Source organism: Lates calcarifer, linkage group LG7_2, assembly GCF_001640805.2.
Source record: "Lates calcarifer isolate ASB-BC8 linkage group LG7_2, TLL_Latcal_v3, whole genome shotgun sequence".
NCBI classification, from domain to species: Eukaryota; Metazoa; Chordata; class Actinopteri; family Centropomidae; genus Lates; species Lates calcarifer.
This window is the reverse complement of record NC_066854.1, coordinates 3671197-3691212: the sequence shown is the minus strand read 5'-3', so window position 1 is coordinate 3691212 and position 20016 is coordinate 3671197. Positions and strand designations below refer to the sequence as shown.

Below are 20016 nucleotides of genomic sequence, written 5' to 3'. Positions count from 1 at the left end.
TAATCAAAGGCCTTCAGAGGACGTATCCCATTGCACTCTCTTTGAATGTGCAGTGTCTTCTTGCCATAACAATGTATTCTTCCTCTCAATTGTGTGGAGCATGGAGCAGAACATTCATAGAGGAGATTACAGGCCTGGTGCAGATTCCATCCCTGCAATAAGTGAGAATGTGAGACTCAGCAGAGTGCCAATCAATACCAGCCCCGTGTTCTCTGTGACTACAGTAATTATCATCACCATCCGCAGGAATGACATGTTGTTTGGGCTTTGCAGAAGGTCAAGAGCAGATTGGCGACACATGATGTTTCCATGGCAGCAATGTGTGTAAACTCTGCTTCACCCTGTGATCATGAATTTAGGCTTGTCTGTTTGTTTTGGAAGTCATTAGCATCGTCAATGTGGATGCATCATCGGAGAATTGCTAAAAAAGTGAGAGATTTGCGTTGGTGTGTTCACTGACGTAAGTGACGAGGATTGTGCAATTACCTTAAAGTGTTGGAAATGTTTGTGTTGATGGACTAATGTCTGACATTAGACACCTGTGTGAACGGCTCCAAAGGGAACATTATGTACTGAAGTCAGCTATTGTTGCAAATCTCTTTGTATACAAAACCTCCACATCAAGCAGACCTTAAATAGGGAATAAATCGCCATCTGATTTCCTTTACAGCAAGTGATTTCATTTAAAATAAATCACCCCAGCACAAACTTTGATCAAATCTATGACAGTTTATTATTATTATTATTATTATATATTATTATATGTAAAAAAAAAACAAAAAAACAAATAGCCTGATAAAATATAACATGATGTATACTGTATACACTCACTCCATATACTAACTAACTACCTGTATTATGCAGTTCTTATGACAGGAATAGAAAATGTAATGGTGCACTCAGGTACTTACTTATTTAGGGGGGGAAAGAGATGGAAAGTATTAAATGGAGTATTAAAGCTTTAGCATTGTGTATGGCTTTAGAAAAATAAATCATTCACATAATGTGAAATAAACCATAATCTCTGTGTATATACTGTATTTCCTAAGGGTACAGAAAAGGAATCATATCGTCAGAAAAGCCTAATTCTGATTTCATGAAATCAGTCACAATTTAAGCCTCAAATTTCAATCTGGGAGATATGTTTAATCCCAAATCAAGGTCTGTTAATTAGCTTTCGCTAGAGCTCTCAAGCCTATCACCTGGTCTTCATCAAATTGATGGCATTTGCTCAGTCGTCATAGTAAGTGGTCCTTTGAGACTGAACTTTTAAGCCAACATAGATGAGGAGTTCTGCTGCCTTTCCATCGTCAGTAGATCTGTTTCCATGACAACTGAGCAAACTCCACCTGCAGATGAAAGCTCCAGAAAAGGGCAGCAAGCGGACCATATACAATAGGTTTTATCCTTGAGATAAATAGGTCACATTAATTTGGTCTTTTGTGGTTTAAGATAGGAAAACTCTCTTATCTCTATGCTTTTATGTCAGCTGAATGCTTTAATTGCTATGAAAAGTTAGTATATTAGATTCTTTTTGTACTGTGCATATATTCTGAATGAATTTAATTATTTTTTCCAGCAGTTTTGTGAGCTGCAGTAAGACTTCCGGTGCAGCAGATGGTAGTATCGTGCTAGCTACTACTAATGTCCCGTCAGGGAAATGTAAAGACGAAGAAGACGTAATATCAACAGTGCAGCACTTACAGAGGTACATGTACATGCTTGAATTGTGCAGTTTTAACCCAATTCTTGCCTTTGCGTAGACATGACATATTTCGAAGTTACGGTGTATTTTATTGCACTTTTACGGCCCGAGTGTTAGCCGTTAGCTCTAGCGGTGTAGCTAAGCTATCTAGAAGCTGCAGTGAGCTAAGCTGTCACTAGTTTTTATGTGTGGGTGTGTGCAGCCCTTGTCGTGTTATATAGCTGTGTTTTCTGTGTTATTAGATCGATAGCTCACTATTTTTAGCCTTACTTCTATTTCACTCGCCTCCTCTGTCTCCTGCGCCACATATTGCCTTCATCTCTCCACAGATCATTTTTTATCTGACCCAGATATAAAGCAGTGCAGCAGTAACAAGGCTGTGAAAATGGACACAAGAGCCTTGAGGAATCCATACCCTGACTATGATGGGAGCCCTGCGTCCACACAGGCTCTGTTTGACTCTCAGGGAAAGGTAAAGCAAGAAGAAGTGTGTGTGTGTGTATTTCATGTCACTCTCGTTATTTAAATTTTTTCTTTACCTTCAGCTCACATCAGAGTTTGCCCAGAGGCTGAGCAGCAAGATCAGTGAGCTTTTAGCTGTCATGGAGAATGGGTTGAAGTCTGCAGATCCAAGAGACTGCACCGCTTACACTGGTTGGGCAGGTGATGACACCATTACACATCCATTATTAAAAGTGACATAATTTGCTTTGATAGCGTTGAATTGCGTTGATGTGACTGTATGAACACTTAATGCCTAGAAGTAAGGCTGCACAGGTGATTGCGATGCTCCCTGCAGACAGTGTTGAAACATTATTATGTATGGTTGAAAGGTGCCTTTGTAGTGTAAGAGAAATAAATTCCCCCGTGATTTTCTTAATCACTTCTTTGGTAACAAAAAACCCAACATTACCAACATAAAAGATGAACAAGTCCAGAAAATATGAACAGTTTTGGAGTTGGAACTTGATAATTTTTGGCTTTTTTTGCTTAAACATGATTGATCCATTATCAAAACTCAGTTTATTGTTTCAGCTTTACTCTCATTTAAGAATATTTCGTTATTTATTCTTCATATGTGCACATATTCTAAGGTCGGGTTATTTAGTAGGTTACCAAAAGTGCAGCCTTACCTCAGTTAAGACTTAAAACAAGAAACGTTTCCTGATTTAGTTTCCAAAGTTTACATCATTAAGAAACACCTGTGTGTCTGTCCACAGGGATTGCTCTGCTCTACCTGCACCTCCACAACATTTTCAAGGAAGACTCCTTCCTCCAGAGAGCCCTGGAGCATGTCAGCCGCAGCCTGAAGTGTCTGACCCGACGCCACGACGTCACCTTCCTGTGCGGGGATGCCGGGCCGCTGGCCGTGGCTGCTGTGGTCTACTCTCGCCTGCAGTGGGGGCAAGAGACTGACGAGTGCATCAACAGGTCAGCTTACAATATGTACAGTATCTGCATTTGAAAAACACTTTATTTCTATACGGGGAAAAGCAGTCGCATTGAGCTGCAACTATGTTTCAGAGAAATATCTCATTTTTGATTTTGCTCGTAACAAATGCCTGTGACTGGTCAAACTGTTCCCCTCTGACTCATGAGTTTCTTGTTTCCTGCGCTTCTTTCCCAGACTGCTGCAGTATCACCAGACTGTGGTGAAGGGATCAGGCGGGCTGCCAGATGAGCTGCTTTATGGGCGAGTGGGTTACCTCTACTCGCTCATCTTCATCAACCAGCAGCTTGGGCAAGACAGGATCCCACTGCAGTACATCCAGCAGGTGGGTCAGAGCAGGAGACAGTCTGCGGTTTGAATGAGGTCTTTGCTGTTTGGCCCTAATTTGCTCAGTCTTACACATATCGATGTTTTCCCTCATTGATTTCTCTCAATTGGACAGATTAGGTGTGTTTCTGAGCCGGGATGTGTTGTTTCCCTCCTCAGGTCAGCGAAGCTGTGCTGGCATCGGGCGAGCACCTGAGCAGGAAGTTCAGGGTCCAGAACCAGAGCCCTCTGATGTACGAGTTTTACCAGGAGCAGTACGTTGGCGCTGCCCACGGACTGGCCGGTATCTACTACTTCCTCATGCAGGTAAACAGGGTCTCTGACTCTGTTTTTAAGCAGCCTATGATCCACTTGGAGTTACAAAAAAATTTCCAGGATTATCTTGGTTGAGTGTGTATCCTGCATCATAATTATTTTTTCACTTGATTGATCAGTTGTTTTACAGTAATGTCTTGAAATTGTCAAAGCCTAGAATGAATTTAGTAGAATTTAAAATTGTTTATTTTGTCCAACGTACACCCCAAAAGTAAAATATATTCAATTTACAGTGGTGATAAACTAATCCTCACCTTTAAGAAGCCAGAATCAGCTGATATTTAGTATTTTTGCTTGATAAAGCACTTAAACTGTTAATCAATTACTAAAATCATTGTTGGTAAATTGATAAAACAACAAATCGATTAAAGAACTAATTATTTCAGCAGTAAAGTCAGTCTAGTGTGATAAAAGCCACCTGTTACGTCTTCGTCCTCTGTTAAACACAGTCTAATCTCTCCCTCACAGCCAGGCTTCGTCTCCGTAGTGGAGCAAGTACACAAGCTGGTGAAGCCCAGCGTCGACCACGTCTGCAGCCTCAAGTTCCCTTCAGGAAACTATCCTGCCTGCATCGGGGACGATCGAGACCTGCTGGTGCACTGGTGCCACGGATCGCCTGGGGTGATCTACATGCTCCTGCAGGCATACAAGGTAACGACTGAGTTAATACTGCAGTTTTTATCATTCATGGATATTCCAGTGGAATGGAAAATAAAAAGCGTTCATTAACAGATTCACAGTGCCATCTTGTGGTGAATTAAGGAAATATCTGTTTTGTTTTTTTATCTCATCTGAAATAGTGATCCTGTATGTGTTGAGTGCTGTTTGCAGGGTCACTTTTTTTTTTTTTTCATCTGCTTCATCCCTTGTTCTAGGCCTTTGGTGTTCCTCAGTACCTGGAGGATGCCTTGCAGTGTGGAGAGGTGGTGTGGTGGTGGGGTCTGCTGAAGAAGGGCTATGGGCTTTGTCACGGCGCAGCAGGTAATGCCTACGCCTTCCTGGCTCTCTACCGGCAAACGCAGGATCCCAAGCACCTTTACAGAGCCTGCATGGTGAGAGAGACTTCTGTGATGTAATGTGTATACATGGTTCACACAGTGTTGTAGCCGTTGGAGTGCGTTTTAATTGCAGCATCCCAGCAGTGCATCCATCTTAATTAGTGTCCAAATACTTGATTCATGCCTCATTAGTCAGACTGGAGCTGATGGAGAGGCAGATATTAATATCTTTTTTAATGCTTTATTTATCCATGTAAGTGCAGTGAGCATCTGTAGCTACATACAAAAGACATGTCTCTTCATTTTAGGATGAAGGAATTTTCTAACCCACTGTGTTTCTACAAATTTATAAGTGTACGTTGCAACTTCTACAAACAGGAGTGGTCATTTTATCATTGTTTCTTAATGTCCTATATTGTGTCTACCCATGTCTTTACTCTGACTTTGATATAAGATGTGAAAGTCATGCTAAACTTAAGTTCAAAGCACAACGGATCGTAGCGCAGTTTGGCTGCTCGCCAGCCTTAAAATCGAAAATTATTCCAGAAACGGGCGAGCATGTGAGAGGCAGGTTCTTTTATGTTTATTGACAACAGGTTGGTAGCTGTCGGTGCGAGTCGGCGTCAAAGCGGGCCGAGCGAGGCGGTAGCGCGCTCTCGTTTGGATGCGCTCCAGGTGGCACGAGTCCCACGTGTACTTTCATTAATATGAATCTATTCATAGAGGATGGAAATAGACTCTTCAGATGTCTTGCCTAAGCACTGTTACATGCTCCCTGTGCTAGAGAGTGACACTGTGGTCATAATCTGATACCTCGACAGATGCTCGGATTTCACTGAGAGGAGCACAATTTTTCGCAGTTGTTGACATTGCTCACTGTTCTCCAGAGACTGTTCAGCTACAGTGATCTGTTGTGATACAATAGGAATGTTATTATGACACTGACTCTCTCGCTCTCTCTGTGCAGTTTGCAGACTGGTGTATGAACTACGGCAAACATGGATGCCGAACACCAGATACTCCCTTCTCACTTTTTGAAGGTAATATGTGATGATGTGTCTTACTTGCCAAAAATATCTTGGATCATGTAATAACTAACTAACATAATGCTTGGCTGGTTAAAAATGACCACAGAATAGAGCTGACTAGCTGTAATTGGACCATCAAGTTATGTATTTGCATAGGAGACAGACAAAACAACAAAAACAGCAAGAACCTGCAAGAAATAACAGTAACTAATAACTGTTTTGAGGTCATATTTGGTGATTTTGGTGAAGGGTGTTTGTGAGCGTGCACTCGTAGCTGCTGTTTTGCTTGCAAGTGCAGCTTTCCGGCGTTTGGCACACTTAAGGATCGGTTTCTGATATCCTGTTTCATTTTGGATCTGGTTCTTAGTTGGCAAAACCCCTGCATTCATTAAGCTCCTATGCTAACAGTCTTCTTATAAAACCTTCCTTGGTAGCAGCTTTTTCTCACTTTTGCTGACTGTGATATTTGAGACTTTTATCATTGCCAAGTTGTATAATTTTTCTGTTTTTGTGACTGAATCAGCACGTACAGAGGGGTGACAAATTAAAGGAAAAAAACAAGAATGGTGCAATGGTAGTACACTGGAATTTGTTAGAGGAAAAACTAAAGAACTAGAAGGAGCTAGTTATCAGCAATGTCAAACAGGATATACAGTAACAATCACCTATGTGTTAATAAATTCACACCCTGTTGGAGTTCATAGTTTCTAATATTAAAGTTGCTTTGGTGTTAAAGAGACACATTGTGTTACAAAGGCAATGTAATGGGAAGGAGAAAAGCATTAAAAATAACCATTTACTCCTAATGCTTAAGACAGTATGAAATAAATCTAATATTGTGTTGTATTTTCCATAGGGTTATTTTACTGTATCTTTGTCTCTGAAAGCTATGAACTCACCGTGCCACTCTCTGTTCACAGGCATGGCAGGCACCATCTATTTCCTGGCTGACCTTCTGCAGCCAATGAGAGCAAGGTTCCCAGCCTTTGAGGTGTAAATATTTCTCCACAGGTAGTCCTCCCCACTCACACTGCAAAAAATATGTCAAGGAGAAGATCCACACTCATGCATGGAAACATTGTATTCATCTCAGTAAATAATATTTGGGGACATGACAGGTCACATAGAAACTTGATGTCTGGTTTTGACTCCTGCTTCTGACGTTGTGCCATGTTTTTCCTGCGCTTCACCACTGGGAGCTTGACGTGTTATTAACAGGATAAATATTATGCTCACATCTCAGCTGGTAATTATCTCAAAGATATTTGAAAGGTGAGAGCTTCACTGTTTTGGGTTTTTTTATGTGTATAAATTTAACTCCTGCTTTTGATCTCAGATTGTGACGTCCCTTAAGGTTTCAGTAAAAAGGAAAGAAATAAGTTTTCAATTTAAAGTAGGTAAATGCCGTTTTGTTAACAAATCTGTATATTTCTGTTTGCAATGTTAAAAAAGGAAATGGATGCTTTAGTTTTCAGAGAAACATCAACAGCCAAGCTAGTTACAATGCACTAAACATAATACAGCTGTTATGGGCTTAACCCCACAACACTGAGTGTAAGCTGTTGCATGTCCTTTGCACTGTCTGGGCAATAAAGCATGTGTATTTTTACAGCTGTTGCTCTGTAGTGAATCTCAGTACTTTGTTTAATTATGCATGAGCAAAGAAGTGCCACAAGAGGGCAGCAGAGAGCTGACAAGTTGTAAATAAATATCTGGCACCTGACCTCCACCTGGCAAATGAAGCACATTCATAGACCATAAATGACACTCACCTTGACACGTTGTTATTTCACAAGTAGCTCTTTTGAGAGTCAAATTTTATGCTAATCAAGCTAAATATTCCATATTCAGTAGAGATATGTATACAGCATTTAAGAAAAATGTCTATGGTGTCATCTGCTTTGACCTAATTATGTAAGAACTGTCACTGAGCACCATGTGCTAACAGAAGTATTCAGGAGATGTATGCATGTGACATCTCTCTCATTGTAAACACTCAGTTTTGAAGCATTTAGCTGACCAAGGAAGGCACTGATAAATGTCCAAAATCCTCTGTCTCTCCCTCTATGGGACCCTTGGCTCAACTGGTCTGGTCTCCATTCCAAATAAGGCTCATATAACACCCTGAAAACCAGCAGCGACACAATGCCACCACTCTTTTTTAAGCCCCCTGCCCATGCTTCTTTATGACCTGAGGCCTGATGGGGTCCAAGAGGGTCGGGGAGGTGGTTACTGTACCAGAGAGTCTTGAGGAGTGGTGGCACACATTTTCTCCACCCCCACCTCTACAGAGCACTGCCCAGCGTAGGAGAAACCAAACACCTCCGGCAGGAATAGGAGTAAAAATAGTGCTCATCTGTCCAGGGGTGTGGTCTCCCAGACACGTCTATCACTCTGGTTCACTTACTCCTACAAATGTCCTCCAACTCTTTTCCTTCTGATGTGTAGCAGTTGACCATTCTGTATTACAAGACCGATGAGAAGTTAGGCTTACTTTAGCCTGGCAGCATGATCACAACAGCAACTCACAGGGGTAGTGAACTTTCTATTCTTCTTCTAAACTATGCCTTAATGTTGTTTTGACAAACTTTTAAGGGGAAAAAAGGTTTTGTTCCAAATGATATACTCTGAAAAAGCTGCTTTATGGATATAAATATTTGCAATTCTGACATGTTGACTGATGAACTTCAGGCATAGACTGACTTGCAAAGACTGAGCATTTTCTGTCAATAAAACACAACACAGAGTCAGCGCTGCCATTTAATCACCCAGATTCCCTATGGTCACGGAAATCCTGACGCAATTATAGAGTTACATGAGTGTTTCACACTTTCAGAAATCAAAGAATATTGATGCTTACTGTATGTTTCAGTACATCAAGTATTCATGACCTTTTACCCACCCCATAGTCATCTGTAGAGCTGTTTGTCTCATGTTGATCCCAGCTGACAGGTGAAGTTAGTTCACCTGTGTCAAAGACAAATATTTTGAATAGACTGTGGTGGAATATACATGAATGTCCTTGGGCAAAAAATATACAACAACTCTCTAAGGTCAGTGATTATTGTTGTTCATCTATGTGAGAACAATAGTAATGATCTGATGTAATTCTGTTGGTGCCTATAGTGTCTATGGGAACTGCAGGTCTAGATATTTGGGATGCTGACTGCATCTCATACACAGTACTGTAACTACAATGCAGTAAAAATTCATGGGAGTCTATGCACAGATTAAAAGATATGCACCGTTTTATGGCAGTGGTCGAAAACATCGTAAAATCTGACATAAAGAAGCCGCACATTTACGACAAGTGAGTTCAACATAAATTTAACCTAATTCAGATGCAAAGCACAGTGTAATATGTCCAACCATAACAAATATTGGGAAACAACAAAGTAGATTTCCGGTGTATGAATAAGTGAGACGGCAGCCAGTGTGGGAATGACTAGGTCATTCAAGTGTTTCTTACCTTTATATAGATGGACATATAGAATATTTTAATCCACACTCAAATTGAGACTATTGCTTTGACAAGACAATTCCAACTCAGGGTTCACTTACAGTACAAGCATTTTCTTACTTTCTCTCTATTTTTAACTGTGTTGCAATTGAAAGCTCTTGGAAAAGCAGGTAACTGGACCTTGAACTGGGATACTACTGTTTACATGGTCAGAAATGAGGCCCTATTAAATTGTTTAATTGTTTTTCAAAATCCTGCTTTTGCCTGGGACCATTTTCAAGACAACATCCAACCTAAATTTACTCCTCTGAATTTGATTTACAGCAAAAGTTACACTTTTGTTTTATGAATCTAATGAATGAAGTAAATTCCTCTCAGCTTTGCCTGCAGGCCAAGGAGAGCAGTGAAACAGCTCTGTGCACAAGTCAATTAATATCCATAAATGCAGCACCAAAATCTTTACTCCTGGACAACTTAATTGATTACGATCATTTAATGCCTTAATGTCAGTGCAGTTCTGTTGTCTGTTGAATAGTAATCTTTACATTCAAGACATTTCTATTAAGGCTGCGTGTTTTATTGTTCAGTTCAATTACAAAAACCATTAACCCTGCAATGTCCATGCCAGTTAGTATATTGCAGATGATCAAGTACAAGTTCAGTTCTTGACGTTTGGATTCAGCTTTTCGAATGGTTTTTGCTCTGCTGCTATTTAACCATAAGAGGAGGAGCAGTCTCACTGTTTAAAAATACCACCTTGTAAATGAGCTCTCTGGGCCTGCAGCCCTTCGGAGGGGGACACTAGGTAGCTGAGTTTTCTACATTTTCACCAACCATCAACTGTACATCTCTTCCAAAAGAGAAACCTTTTTGATGTCATGTCAGTTAAAACATTTTTTCTGAACAGAAATGAGTTTAAAATTGTTTCAAATCTTGAGTTAACAGAACTCAGAGTCTTGACACAGTTCTTTGGCCTTTCTAAAAATAGCCCTGTCCCCTTCTAAAGGCCTACTCCCACTGCTCCGAGGACGCACGGCTCTCCTTTCCGTTTGCCCTAAGAAAGTTAAAGATGTTCCAACGTGTCATCTGATCTACCTCATTAGCATACGTGACATCACATGCCCGGGATAAATAAGAGGGGGCTTTGACCATGGCTCAGGACCACTCTGTCTTGGGACTTCAGCTTCTCATCTCCTTTCTTTCCGCTCCTCCAGCTCCTACTCTCCAAGATGGTGTGTACAAAATTGTGTTTTGGACATTTTGGGTGGGGCGGTATCGATGGAGTTACCTTTTTTTTTCCTTTCAACCAGGGGCAGTTCTTTATGGCAATTTGTTTGGATACCATCTTTCCAAAATAAACCCAAAACTGGGACTTTATTGGCATCACTGAAATCATGCTAGGGAGGAGAAATCAAGACTTACATTTTTGATACTGCCCTGAGAAGCTTGCCTTAATAAATTGTGAAAAAAGTTCACTTCTTGGAAGATTTCAAGGTTCACAGTTGTTACTTTGGGCCCTGGACCACTGCCTTGAAATACATCCACATTTCTACCCTTAATGTCTGTGTAGGCTTGTATAAAAATCAAAGAAATCTATTTATAATTTCTTAATCTCATGTATTCAGTGCAGTTTTGGGCAGCAGGAAGTTCTTAGATTGAACATTGTTAGGAAATCTTATATAAGATGTATTTCATCTGTGCTATTTCTGTACTCATAAATCACTTCTTTTTATTAATTTCTCTGTGTTGTGTGTGTTTATGTATTGTACCCTTCTGTGTGTGTATGTGTGCGTTCTTGTGTATTTCTATGTGACAGACCGAGTTCTCAGCGGACCAGATTGAGGGTAAGTGAAGGAACAGCAAGAGTCACCCTCACCCTTCCACATTTACTTCAAACATTACCAGCAGGAGAGAGTATGTCCTCCTCAGTCTGTCATTTTTATAGCCAGGGATTTTTCCACAATTGTCACACTGAACAAACTGTCAGAGCAGCTGCAGGGTTGCCTCGTCGAAGCTTCAGTCCAAACGAACTGTTAAAAGGAGGAAGTAGGGATGAGGAAATTTCCAGGGTGAAGACCACTATAGGGCATGCCATTCCATGGACTTGTCCAGTTGCTGAGAAGGATCTGAGATATGTCTATTCTAAGCCGACCTAGCCTTGTCTTGCAGGCCACAGTGGCCCTTGCGCAGCAGAGGTGTTAATCCACAGGCCAAGGTTTAAGATGCAAGCACAGCGGCATCGCCTTACAGAAGGAATTCAAACTGTGACACTCCAGCACCATCCCGGCCCTTTTGTTCACTGCTGAAAGACATGTCCTCTATAAACACAGTCTGTGGTGGAAGGAATTTGTTATGGTTCTCTGTGTGAGCATGACAGTTTGATGCTCATTTGAAATATTTTACCTCAGTCTGGATATATTTTTGACTTCTATTTTATTTCTAGTACTATGTATGTTCACCTATTAGTGCTACAGTGTAAAATTTCTCGATTGCACATCTTAGAGACGCTTCCCATCGAGTTCATTTGTTTATATGGACTTGTGATTTGGCATTTCTTTGCAACCAAAAAAGAAAAAGTGCCTCCTCTGTACATTCTGGTACATTTATACGTACTACATGTCTAGCATTAAACTGGTTGCAGGTCATGCGAGACAAGGTGTTGATTACACCATGGTCAGCATTCTTATGTTTAACTCGAGAGGCCATGCCTCTATATGGCCTGGGTTACCCTGTCAGGGTGTATCAGTTTGCTCTCGATGTTGCCCCTAAATGCTTCACAAATGCAAGTGGAGGCAGGAATGGAGAGGGGTTGGGGGTGGCGGGAGGGTGGGGTGGGGTGGTTGGTACAGCTGTTCCTGCTGCTGTTGTTCAGAATCCACGTAAGAGTATTAATCTGTCAGAAAGGTCACTTTGAGCTGACTTCCTGGTAGGATTCATAGATACAGCTAACCTTTGTTCAGACCTCAGTCTGTACCTTCCTGTTCTCTGCTTGGATACAGCTGTCGCTCCCAATTAGCTGAGAACAATGTGGCTTCTACTGTCTTTGATCCTCCAACACAGCATGGCACCACATAGCTGCCATAGCTAACTAAGAAGCCTGTAATAGGAAGAATGGAAAACCCAAAGGGGATGGATCTAATGGACACCAAAAAGAGACTATAACTAGTATTGATCTCGCACCAGTCATATCAAATATAACTTTCTGATGGCAACATGAAAGGGATTCTTTTTCATGTCTTATAGCCTTGACAAATTATCTTTTTATCCATTTGCCATTTGATCAAGTCTTCATCCACAGCACCTTATATAACCACAAGCCCACAGATAACCGAGGACATGACAAGACTGAGATTCAAAATGTATTTGAATGATGTTTTTTTTTTGTTTGCTTGTTTCTTTTGACCAACTTGTGTCAGTTTTTAGTAACCCAAACTTCTCTCCCTCTCCTGGCCAGACTTCAAGGAGGCTTTTGGTCTCTTTGACAGAATTGGTGACAGCCAGGTGGCCTACAACCAGGTGGCCGACATCATGCGCGCTCTGGGCCAGAACCCCACTAACAAGGACGTTAATAAAATTCTGGGTAACCCATCCGCTGACGGTAAGACCCCAATTGCATGCAAGCAAAATTCAGACAAAGTCAAAGCAAAAGACAGTTATGAGATAGAGATAGATGCTAAAACATAATGTAACAGTAGCACAAGAGAAGCATTGTGTAGTCAGTGAACTCACAATAATTTCTACCTTTCTTAAAAGGTACGTGTAGTAAACACACATGTGATTTGTAAATCAACAGATATGGCCAACAAGAGGCTGAACTTCGATGCTTTCCTGCCCATGCTGAAGCAGGTCGACGCCCTCCCCAAGGGTACCTACGACGACTACGTTGAGGGTCTGCGCGTCTTCGACAAGGAGGGCAACGGCACAGTCATGGGCGCTGAGCTGCGTATCGTGCTGTCCACCCTGGGTGAGTCTCAGGTCGCGAGGTCCCCAAATATAGAAGCACACAAATAGAGTTTGCTTAGCACGCACAGTATGCGAGCATGTGTGTGAAATGGAGAGCGCGGCTCCTGACATGGATCCTTGTGCAACTATAGGAGAGAAGATGAACGAGCAAGAGATTGATGCCCTCATGGCCGGCCAGGAGGACGAGAACGGCAGTGTGCACTATGAGGGTAAGTTTTGATATCCCAGCATGCCTTCTCTTTTTGTTATTCACATTTTAGAAATTGATATTAAAGACTTTTTGTCTTCCTCCAGCTTTCGTCAAGCACATCATGTCTGTGTAAGAGGCCAGCAGTAGGGGTGCTGAACGAACTGTAGCCCACCTACAGACAGCCCAACAGTGTTCAGGACATCTACACTGTTTCAAAGACCAACCAAGGAAAGACAAGGACTATGTACAAGGGATGTTGAAGCAAACCCATCTTGTTGTTTATTTTGTTTTCCTTTACACTTCGTCTCAAACCCTCCTCTCTCGGGACATCACCATCATCTCTCCAATGTAGACCCCCCATCACTCGGCCTCTACTCCCCCCCGGGGCGTGTCTCCACTCTCCGCATGGGGTGAGGAACGGGGGAGAAGGGGTGACCGCTCATCAAGTGAGGGTTGATCCCTCCCATCCCACCGCCACCTCATTCAGTCACGCCACCACTGGCCCAGCAATGCCAAAGGTGCTGGAGAATGGTTGTGGATTGACCGCCAAAAGTCTCCCACCTCCCTGAAAAGTTTTATTTATTTTCACTCTGTTCATTTCAGAATAAACTTTTCCAACGTACATCCCACTTGAGTTGATTCTTGATCTTTCATTGACCACATATAAATGCAGATATGCATAGTGTGAAAGATTCAGCCTCTTACAAATGAAAAGTTGAGTTCATAAGACACTCAGACTTTAAGCAAGCACTGCCTATCCACAAATAATTTCTCTCAAAGTGAAGTAAAAGTTTAATCACACATAATGCCAATATAGATAAAAGTCAAGGCAGAAGGAAAAGTAAAAGGAATACATTTACAGTGTAAAAAAGGAACACACACTGCTGTTCTTTTGCATCTTTATGAAGCAATTCTACTACAATATTTACCCTGCCACTGGTGTAGTAGAGTGTCAAACACAAGACTCATGCAGCCTGGACTGACAGGTTCAAAGTTGTAACCTTAAGAGAGCCTGCCCCCCTGTGGTGAACTGTGAGTAAAGTGAACAGGTTTTTATTATTCAGCACATCATGTTAATGAACAGCCACCACATATGTTGTCAAATATTTATGTATGTATATTTTTTGATTCTATCAAATGTTCCATTATGTTACATATTAGATCTCTGCATCTGCCGAAATAACAGGAAACACGTAAAAAGCAAAAGCTAATAGTATCAAGAAAATACAAATTGATTTCTGCACTTAATGTATTATTATTTATTTTCATTTGCCACTGTATCATGTCTTATTGTTTTTAATGTCATTGTAATTGGACGTGTTATTATTCATATTATTATTATTATTATTATTATTATTATTATATAAAAATTCATTTATTTTATTCATTTCTTTTTACATTCTGCTGAAAATGCTTCTCTTATTTTATTCCTACCAACAGATGGCAGAGTCGAGCCACAGTACCTCCTTAGGGTTTAGGAGAAGAATAAATCTGAACTACTGCGAGAACGATGAATAAAGAGGTCTCACTCTGCTGCTGTTTTCATGGGAAAAGAGCGCGACAAGTTCTTTTAAATACACGAGTATGCTCTCTTTATGGTCACGGTTTAACTACATTACGCACAAATTAAAAACAGTGTCAACAAATATGATTGAAAACAGCCGGACTTCATTACTTTGCTACGTAGAGCGTGTCTTAACGGTAGGAAGTGATTGCCTACAAAGTGACACCTCTCTTACGCAGACGATCTTTGTGCTATGTAGTGTATAGTGGTTTACAGTTTGAGTTTTGCTAGGATGTTTGGAGCAACAATGATTAAACCTTGTGTTTTGGGGCTGAGAAATGTCTTCGGACGAGGACAGGTGCTGTGTGCGGCCGCCGCAAGGTAAAATATTTAGCTAAATGTTTGTCTTTTTGAAGTATATTTTCTCGCGAGATGGAAATATATCGAGTATACAAGTAAGTACAGCGAGTAACAAACGTGACGATATGGTGCAGTTTTATTTTATATGATATTTGTCGTAGTTTCACAACGTACTTTGAAAGTGTCGTCCTTTATTCGACTGTAAAACTAAAAGTGGGTCGAAATAACCTTTGACACACTTCCTTTACTTTGATATGTCACCACTTAGCTGAATACAGAGCGAGGTTTACTTTGAAAATCCCAATTCTGTCCATTGTCCATTTTTAAAACAACAAAAAAGTAAAAGCACGCTAGTCTAGCATTTTTAATCGTAGCAATTCATGTGTAATGTCAGTATATGTTGTCATGATATAGTCGCTTAAACTAACTCATAGCAATCTGCAACTATTTTACGAATTAAATAAATTTCTTCCCCATATTTTCAGTTTCCAGCTGTTAAGATTTGCTGCTTTTCTTTGTCCTTTATTATGTTAAACTGAATATCTTTTTTGCTGGTTGGGCAAAACAAGATATCAACGTCTTTTTTTAATGCATAATTTTCTGTTTTTGCCCTCTTTTTTCACTCTTCCCATAATCCCCTGCTGCTTTATCAACGTGAATTTATCTGTCATTTGTTGCCATATCAGCCACTTGGTTGAATTTCTGTAATTCTTCCCAGACTACAGCACAGTCAGTCCCAGCAGCTTGGGCATTTTGTCCCCTCAGCCCGTCCAGAGACCTCCAGCGCCAAGACCCTAATGGACATAGGGACCCGCCGGATCTTCAACGAGGACCATGATCTCTTCAGACAAAACGTCCGGCGCTTCTTTCAAGAGGAAGTGGTTCCACACCACAAGGAGTAGGTGTAAGCATGGATGGGTTACAGGACTGTGTCCAGAGGCTGTGTTTGAACTGTTTGCATTTCTTGCTGCAAAGTTAAATCACATCTCTTCAAAGAGACAACGCGACTACTAGGGGACGCTAAATGAGACACAAAACATCCACAAGGAAACAGCCATAAAAGATTAAACACACAAATAGATGCAAATGACCACAGAGAAATGTTAAATGACCACAAATAGACATAAAATGGCCCCAGTGAAACACAAATGACAAAATTCATAAACCAACTGCAAATAGACTCATTACTATCCCTTCTTCCTGTTCCAGGTGGGAGAAGGCAGGCCAGGTAAGCAGGGAGTTGTGGGAAAAAGCTGGTGAGCAAGGCCTGCTGGGAGTAATGATACCAGATGAGCATGGAGGCATCGGAGGAGATCTGTTTTCTGCTGTCGTCACGTGGGAGGAACAGTGAGTTTTCCTTAAGATCAAAAACAAAACAAAAACCTGGCTGACTGATTCTGACTGCTTCTGCTCTTGTCCTGCAGAATGTACTCCAACTGTACAGGCCCGGGTTTCGCCTTGCACTCTGACATTGTCATGCCCTACATCGTCAACTATGGTAGCAAGGAGCAGATTGAGCGCTTCATCCCCAAGATGACTGCTGGGAAATGTATTGGTGCTATCGCTATGACAGAGCCAGGAGCAGGCAGGTCAGGACTCAGTCATAGATGTAGCATCAAAGAAATCAACTAGCATAGCGATGTGATGACTTATCTCTTTTATTTCTCAGTGATCTTCAAGGAGTGAGGACGTACGCCAAGAGGGACGGGAGCGACTGGATCCTCAACGGAAACAAGGTGCTGAGTCCAAAAAGTAAAAACAGTCATTCATTGCATCTCAGTCTACATCAGCTTGAATTCTTTTCTGCCTCATGTCCTTAGGTGTTTATCACGAACGGTTGGATGGCCGACCTGGTGTTGGTGGTGACCGTGACCAACCGTGATGTGAAGACAGCAGCACATGGCATCAGTCTGTTCATGGTGGAGGATGGCATGAAGGGATTCCACAAAGGACGCAAGTTGGAGAAGATTGGTCTGAAAGCGCAGGTACTGGTCCTCAGTGACTCAGGGACATGGTTTTCCCATCAGTCGTCAACCATCTTGTTAGAGATAGTGCAAAAGAAATATAATGTCAGGACACTAACACTGTCTTCTCTCTGCTGTTTCTCCTTCTCCTAAAGGACACAGCTGAGCTGTTTTTTGAGGATGTGCGGCTCCCAGCTGACGCCCTCTTGGGTGAAGTCAACAAGGGTTTCTACTACCTGATGAATGAACTGCCTCAGGTGAGAGGAACATGGGAAAATGTTGAGTTCAGTCACTAAAAAGACATTTATATTACAGAGCTTAGAAACCCTTAATGCTCGATTGCTGTAATGTGCAAAAATCCCACTCCTCTGAGTCATAACTCAATCTGAACACACATTTGTGAAACATATATTGCTTACACTTCCTGATGATTGATCTCTGATGTACACTTTGAATAAATGTCCATAGATCTGCTTAGAAATTACAGCAGAGACAAAATGTAAAACTGAACTTGGCTGTGAATCAAAATGTTTTTAAATTTTTAACTAGTATTGAAATAATCCAGTGATAATTGCAATAGTAATTTGATGGTAAACCCTGATTATCATCTTTCTGAATAGGAGCGCCTGCTGATCGCTGACATGGCCATAGCAAGCTGTGAGTTCATGTTTGAAGAAACCAGGAACTATGTGTTGCAGAGGAAGGCTTTTGGCAAGACAGTCGCTCACCTGCAGGTCTGTGGTGTTTTCTTTGTTCTTGAACAGACAACATGATAACATTTTCATTGCCTGCTGTTAATGTTTAGCATTTTTTCTCTGGCCTTTGAATATAATTTTCTTTTTAGGGGAATAAATATTATTACATCTAATTTTACTCCACAGACTGTGCAGCACAAGCTGGCAGAGCTGAAAACTGAGATCTGTGTGGGCAGAGCCTTTGTTGATAACTGTCTTCAGCTCCACGCTGAGAAACGCCTGGATCCCCCTACAGCTTCCATGGCCAAGTTTTGGTGAGAATGTAATTTTGGATTTCTAACCAGCTTCTCAGAAATAGCTGATGCTGCTGCAGTGTGCTTATGTCCTTGTCCTCTGGTCTTTTTTTCCAGGGCGTCTGACCTCCAGAACAAAGTGGCCACTCAGTGCCTGCAGCTCCATGGAGGCTGGGGCTACATGTGGGAATACCCCATTGCCAAGTAAGAGTCACATGACCTGTATAATGAGGAGGGGAGGGGTGACTGTTGAGAAGAATGCCAGGTTGTATTTTTTTACTCCAGTAAACAATTAACATCTTGCTGAACTTGGCTCTCTGTCTTTCCAGAGCGTTTGTGGACTCCCGTATTCAGCCCATCTATGGAGGCACCAATGAGATCATGAAAGAGCTCATCGCCCGCAGCATTGTCAGCCAGAAGTGAGAAATGTGAAGGTTTTTTAATGGTGGAGGAGCACTGGGGAAAGTGGGGTGGTTTGCACAGATGTTTTTTCTCAGATAACACATCAGTAAAGGTTTAAAATAATATATTAACAGCCATGAGTCAGGGAAGATATTACAGAATGCACTGTAGTTAAATCATGCTTGAAATCTTTTCACATTACCATTTGATTTGTTTTTATAATAAAAAATATCAGTTGAAAGTTTGAAAAAGTTGGAAAATGAAATAATTTTTGCTGTTAGTTGCAGTTGTGTGTACAGTAGAAGAGATTATTGGTTTATTTATCAGACCATCTTGCCTTTTTGTCATCGCTGAAAGCGTCTTCACACTGTCTCACTGTGACTGTTCATTTAGTTTAATAAACATACGATATATTTTACAGTTTCTCCATCCTTGAATAATGGACTAAATACAGTTTTGTCAGTAATGATATTTTTCTGCATGCCGTTGAACAACTAAGATTAGTTATACTAATAAAAATGTCCTGATTTTTTTTAAAATGTTGTCGATAAAGGCTTGTTCAGGTAAGGAAATTCCCATGTGACAGCATCAGCATCTCCAGCTGCATTGTGTTATTTCCACCAGTAGATGGCGGCAAATGTTCACACACATCAGGCAGAGAAATGACAAATGACCAGGCTTCCATTTGATCCATTACAGCACATGCAGCAGGCAGAAGCAGACTGTTGAATGTGACTGGATGATTTAAAGCATCTTCTCAAAGTTTCAGCCTTATTGTCTTTTAATTCACTTTTAATCCATGGCATGATCATGTGTTCTATCCTCGTGGATCTGGTGCATGTGGCTGTAAATGTACTGCTTTCCAGTCCGACTCTGATGCTTGAATTCCCCCCAAAAAATCCACATCAGTGCCAGTTGAGGGAGCAGACAGCAGACAGCCCCCCACCACGCCTCACCTGGGGGGGACAGAAATGCAGCTACTCTTCACTGATGCATCCTCTACCCGCTCCCTTCTTTCTCTCCCCGCTTCTATACCTCTCCCCCCTTCTGTCTTTTCCCTTTTCTCCCTCTCCCTTCACACTCTCCCCTTGGCATCGCCTCTCCCCCTGCCCTCTCCTCCCCTCTCTCTTCTCTCCCCCCTCTTTCTCCATCTTTCCTCAGCAACAGCCACACCCTGGTGCTTTAGCTCTGCACTCATTTCCACTGCTGACACAGTGCTTCCCTCCTTCTGTAAAGCAGCCAATTATGGCGCTGAGAGGCTGCAGAGGCCCTTTAACACCCGCTGCGTGTTGTGTCTCCCTGCATGTCATGTACACTTGTGTGTGTTGCTGCATGTATGTCACACAATCACAATGAGGGATT

General features: G+C 41.5%; 3 protein-coding genes across 5 annotated transcripts; all 3 read left to right on the top strand.

The window, feature by feature from the left end:
* Window positions 1-1586: 1586 nt before the first annotated feature.
* On the top strand, window positions 1587-10515 carry lancl1 (LanC antibiotic synthetase component C-like 1 (bacterial)). Of its 3 annotated transcripts, none has more exons than XM_018661052.2 (10): window positions 1587-1708; window positions 2056-2177; window positions 2251-2368; window positions 2926-3136; window positions 3333-3480; window positions 3642-3788; window positions 4266-4448; window positions 4673-4849; window positions 5763-5835; window positions 6744-7432. In XM_018661052.2, the coding sequence occupies exons 2-10, from the start codon at window positions 2091-2093 to the stop codon at window positions 6818-6820; spliced, it is 1221 nt and encodes a 406-aa protein (XP_018516568.1). In that variant the 5' UTR covers window positions 1587-1708; window positions 2056-2090; the 3' UTR covers window positions 6821-7432. The 3 variants fall into 3 exon arrangements, with proteins under 3 accessions (XP_018516568.1, XP_050922052.1, XP_050922051.1); XM_051066095.1 differs by lacking the exon at window positions 1587-1708 and adding an exon at window positions 10387-10515 and having other exon boundaries at window positions 2051-2177; window positions 6744-6834; XM_051066094.1 differs by lacking the exon at window positions 1587-1708 and adding an exon at window positions 10290-10436 and having other exon boundaries at window positions 2051-2177; window positions 6744-6834.
* Window positions 10381-14065, top strand: mylz3 (myosin, light polypeptide 3, skeletal muscle). Its single transcript, XM_018661053.2, has 6 exons — window positions 10381-10515; window positions 11100-11127; window positions 12738-12881; window positions 13077-13247; window positions 13378-13455; window positions 13541-14065. Exons 1-6 carry the CDS (start codon window positions 10513-10515, stop codon window positions 13567-13569), a joined length of 453 nt encoding a protein of 150 aa, XP_018516569.1. The 5' UTR covers window positions 10381-10512; the 3' UTR covers window positions 13570-14065.
* Window positions 14066-15161: 1096 nt separating this feature from the next.
* On the top strand, window positions 15162-19072 carry acadl (acyl-CoA dehydrogenase long chain). The gene is made up of 11 exons (XM_018661060.2): window positions 15162-15321; window positions 16019-16198; window positions 16510-16647; window positions 16725-16889; window positions 16970-17036; window positions 17121-17285; window positions 17420-17521; window positions 17885-17998; window positions 18146-18273; window positions 18370-18456; window positions 18582-19072. The coding sequence occupies exons 1-11, from the start codon at window positions 15233-15235 to the stop codon at window positions 18673-18675; spliced, it is 1329 nt and encodes a 442-aa protein (XP_018516576.1). The 5' UTR covers window positions 15162-15232; the 3' UTR covers window positions 18676-19072.
* Window positions 19073-20016: the final 944 nt, after the last annotated feature.

What these genes read in the sequence shown, in the direction of transcription:
- lancl1 (XM_051066095.1), top strand. Translation starts at nt 2,091, where the DNA reads ATGGACACAAGAGCCTTGAGGAATCCATACCCTGACTATGATGGGAGC. An exon ending in ACCTTTACAGAGCCTGCATG is followed by an intron (nt 4,850 to 5,762) that starts GTGAGAGAGACT and finishes CTCTCTGTGCAG; the next exon opens with TTTGCAGACTGGTGTATGAA. An exon ending in TCCCTTCTCACTTTTTGAAG is followed by an intron (nt 5,836 to 6,743) that starts GTAATATGTGAT and finishes CTCTGTTCACAG; the next exon opens with GCATGGCAGGCACCATCTAT.
- mylz3 (XM_018661053.2), top strand. An exon ending in GGGTAACCCATCCGCTGACG is followed by an intron (nt 12,882 to 13,076) that starts GTAAGACCCCAA and finishes GTAAATCAACAG; the next exon opens with ATATGGCCAACAAGAGGCTG. An exon ending in TATCGTGCTGTCCACCCTGG is followed by an intron (nt 13,248 to 13,377) that starts GTGAGTCTCAGG and finishes GTGCAACTATAG; the next exon opens with GAGAGAAGATGAACGAGCAA.
- acadl (XM_018661060.2), top strand. Translation starts at nt 15,233, where the DNA reads ATGTTTGGAGCAACAATGATTAAACCTTGTGTTTTGGGGCTGAGAAAT. An exon ending in GGATCCTCAACGGAAACAAG is followed by an intron (nt 17,037 to 17,120) that starts GTGCTGAGTCCA and finishes TCATGTCCTTAG; the next exon opens with GTGTTTATCACGAACGGTTG. An exon ending in TGGGAATACCCCATTGCCAA is followed by an intron (nt 18,457 to 18,581) that starts GTAAGAGTCACA and finishes CTGTCTTTCCAG; the next exon opens with AGCGTTTGTGGACTCCCGTA.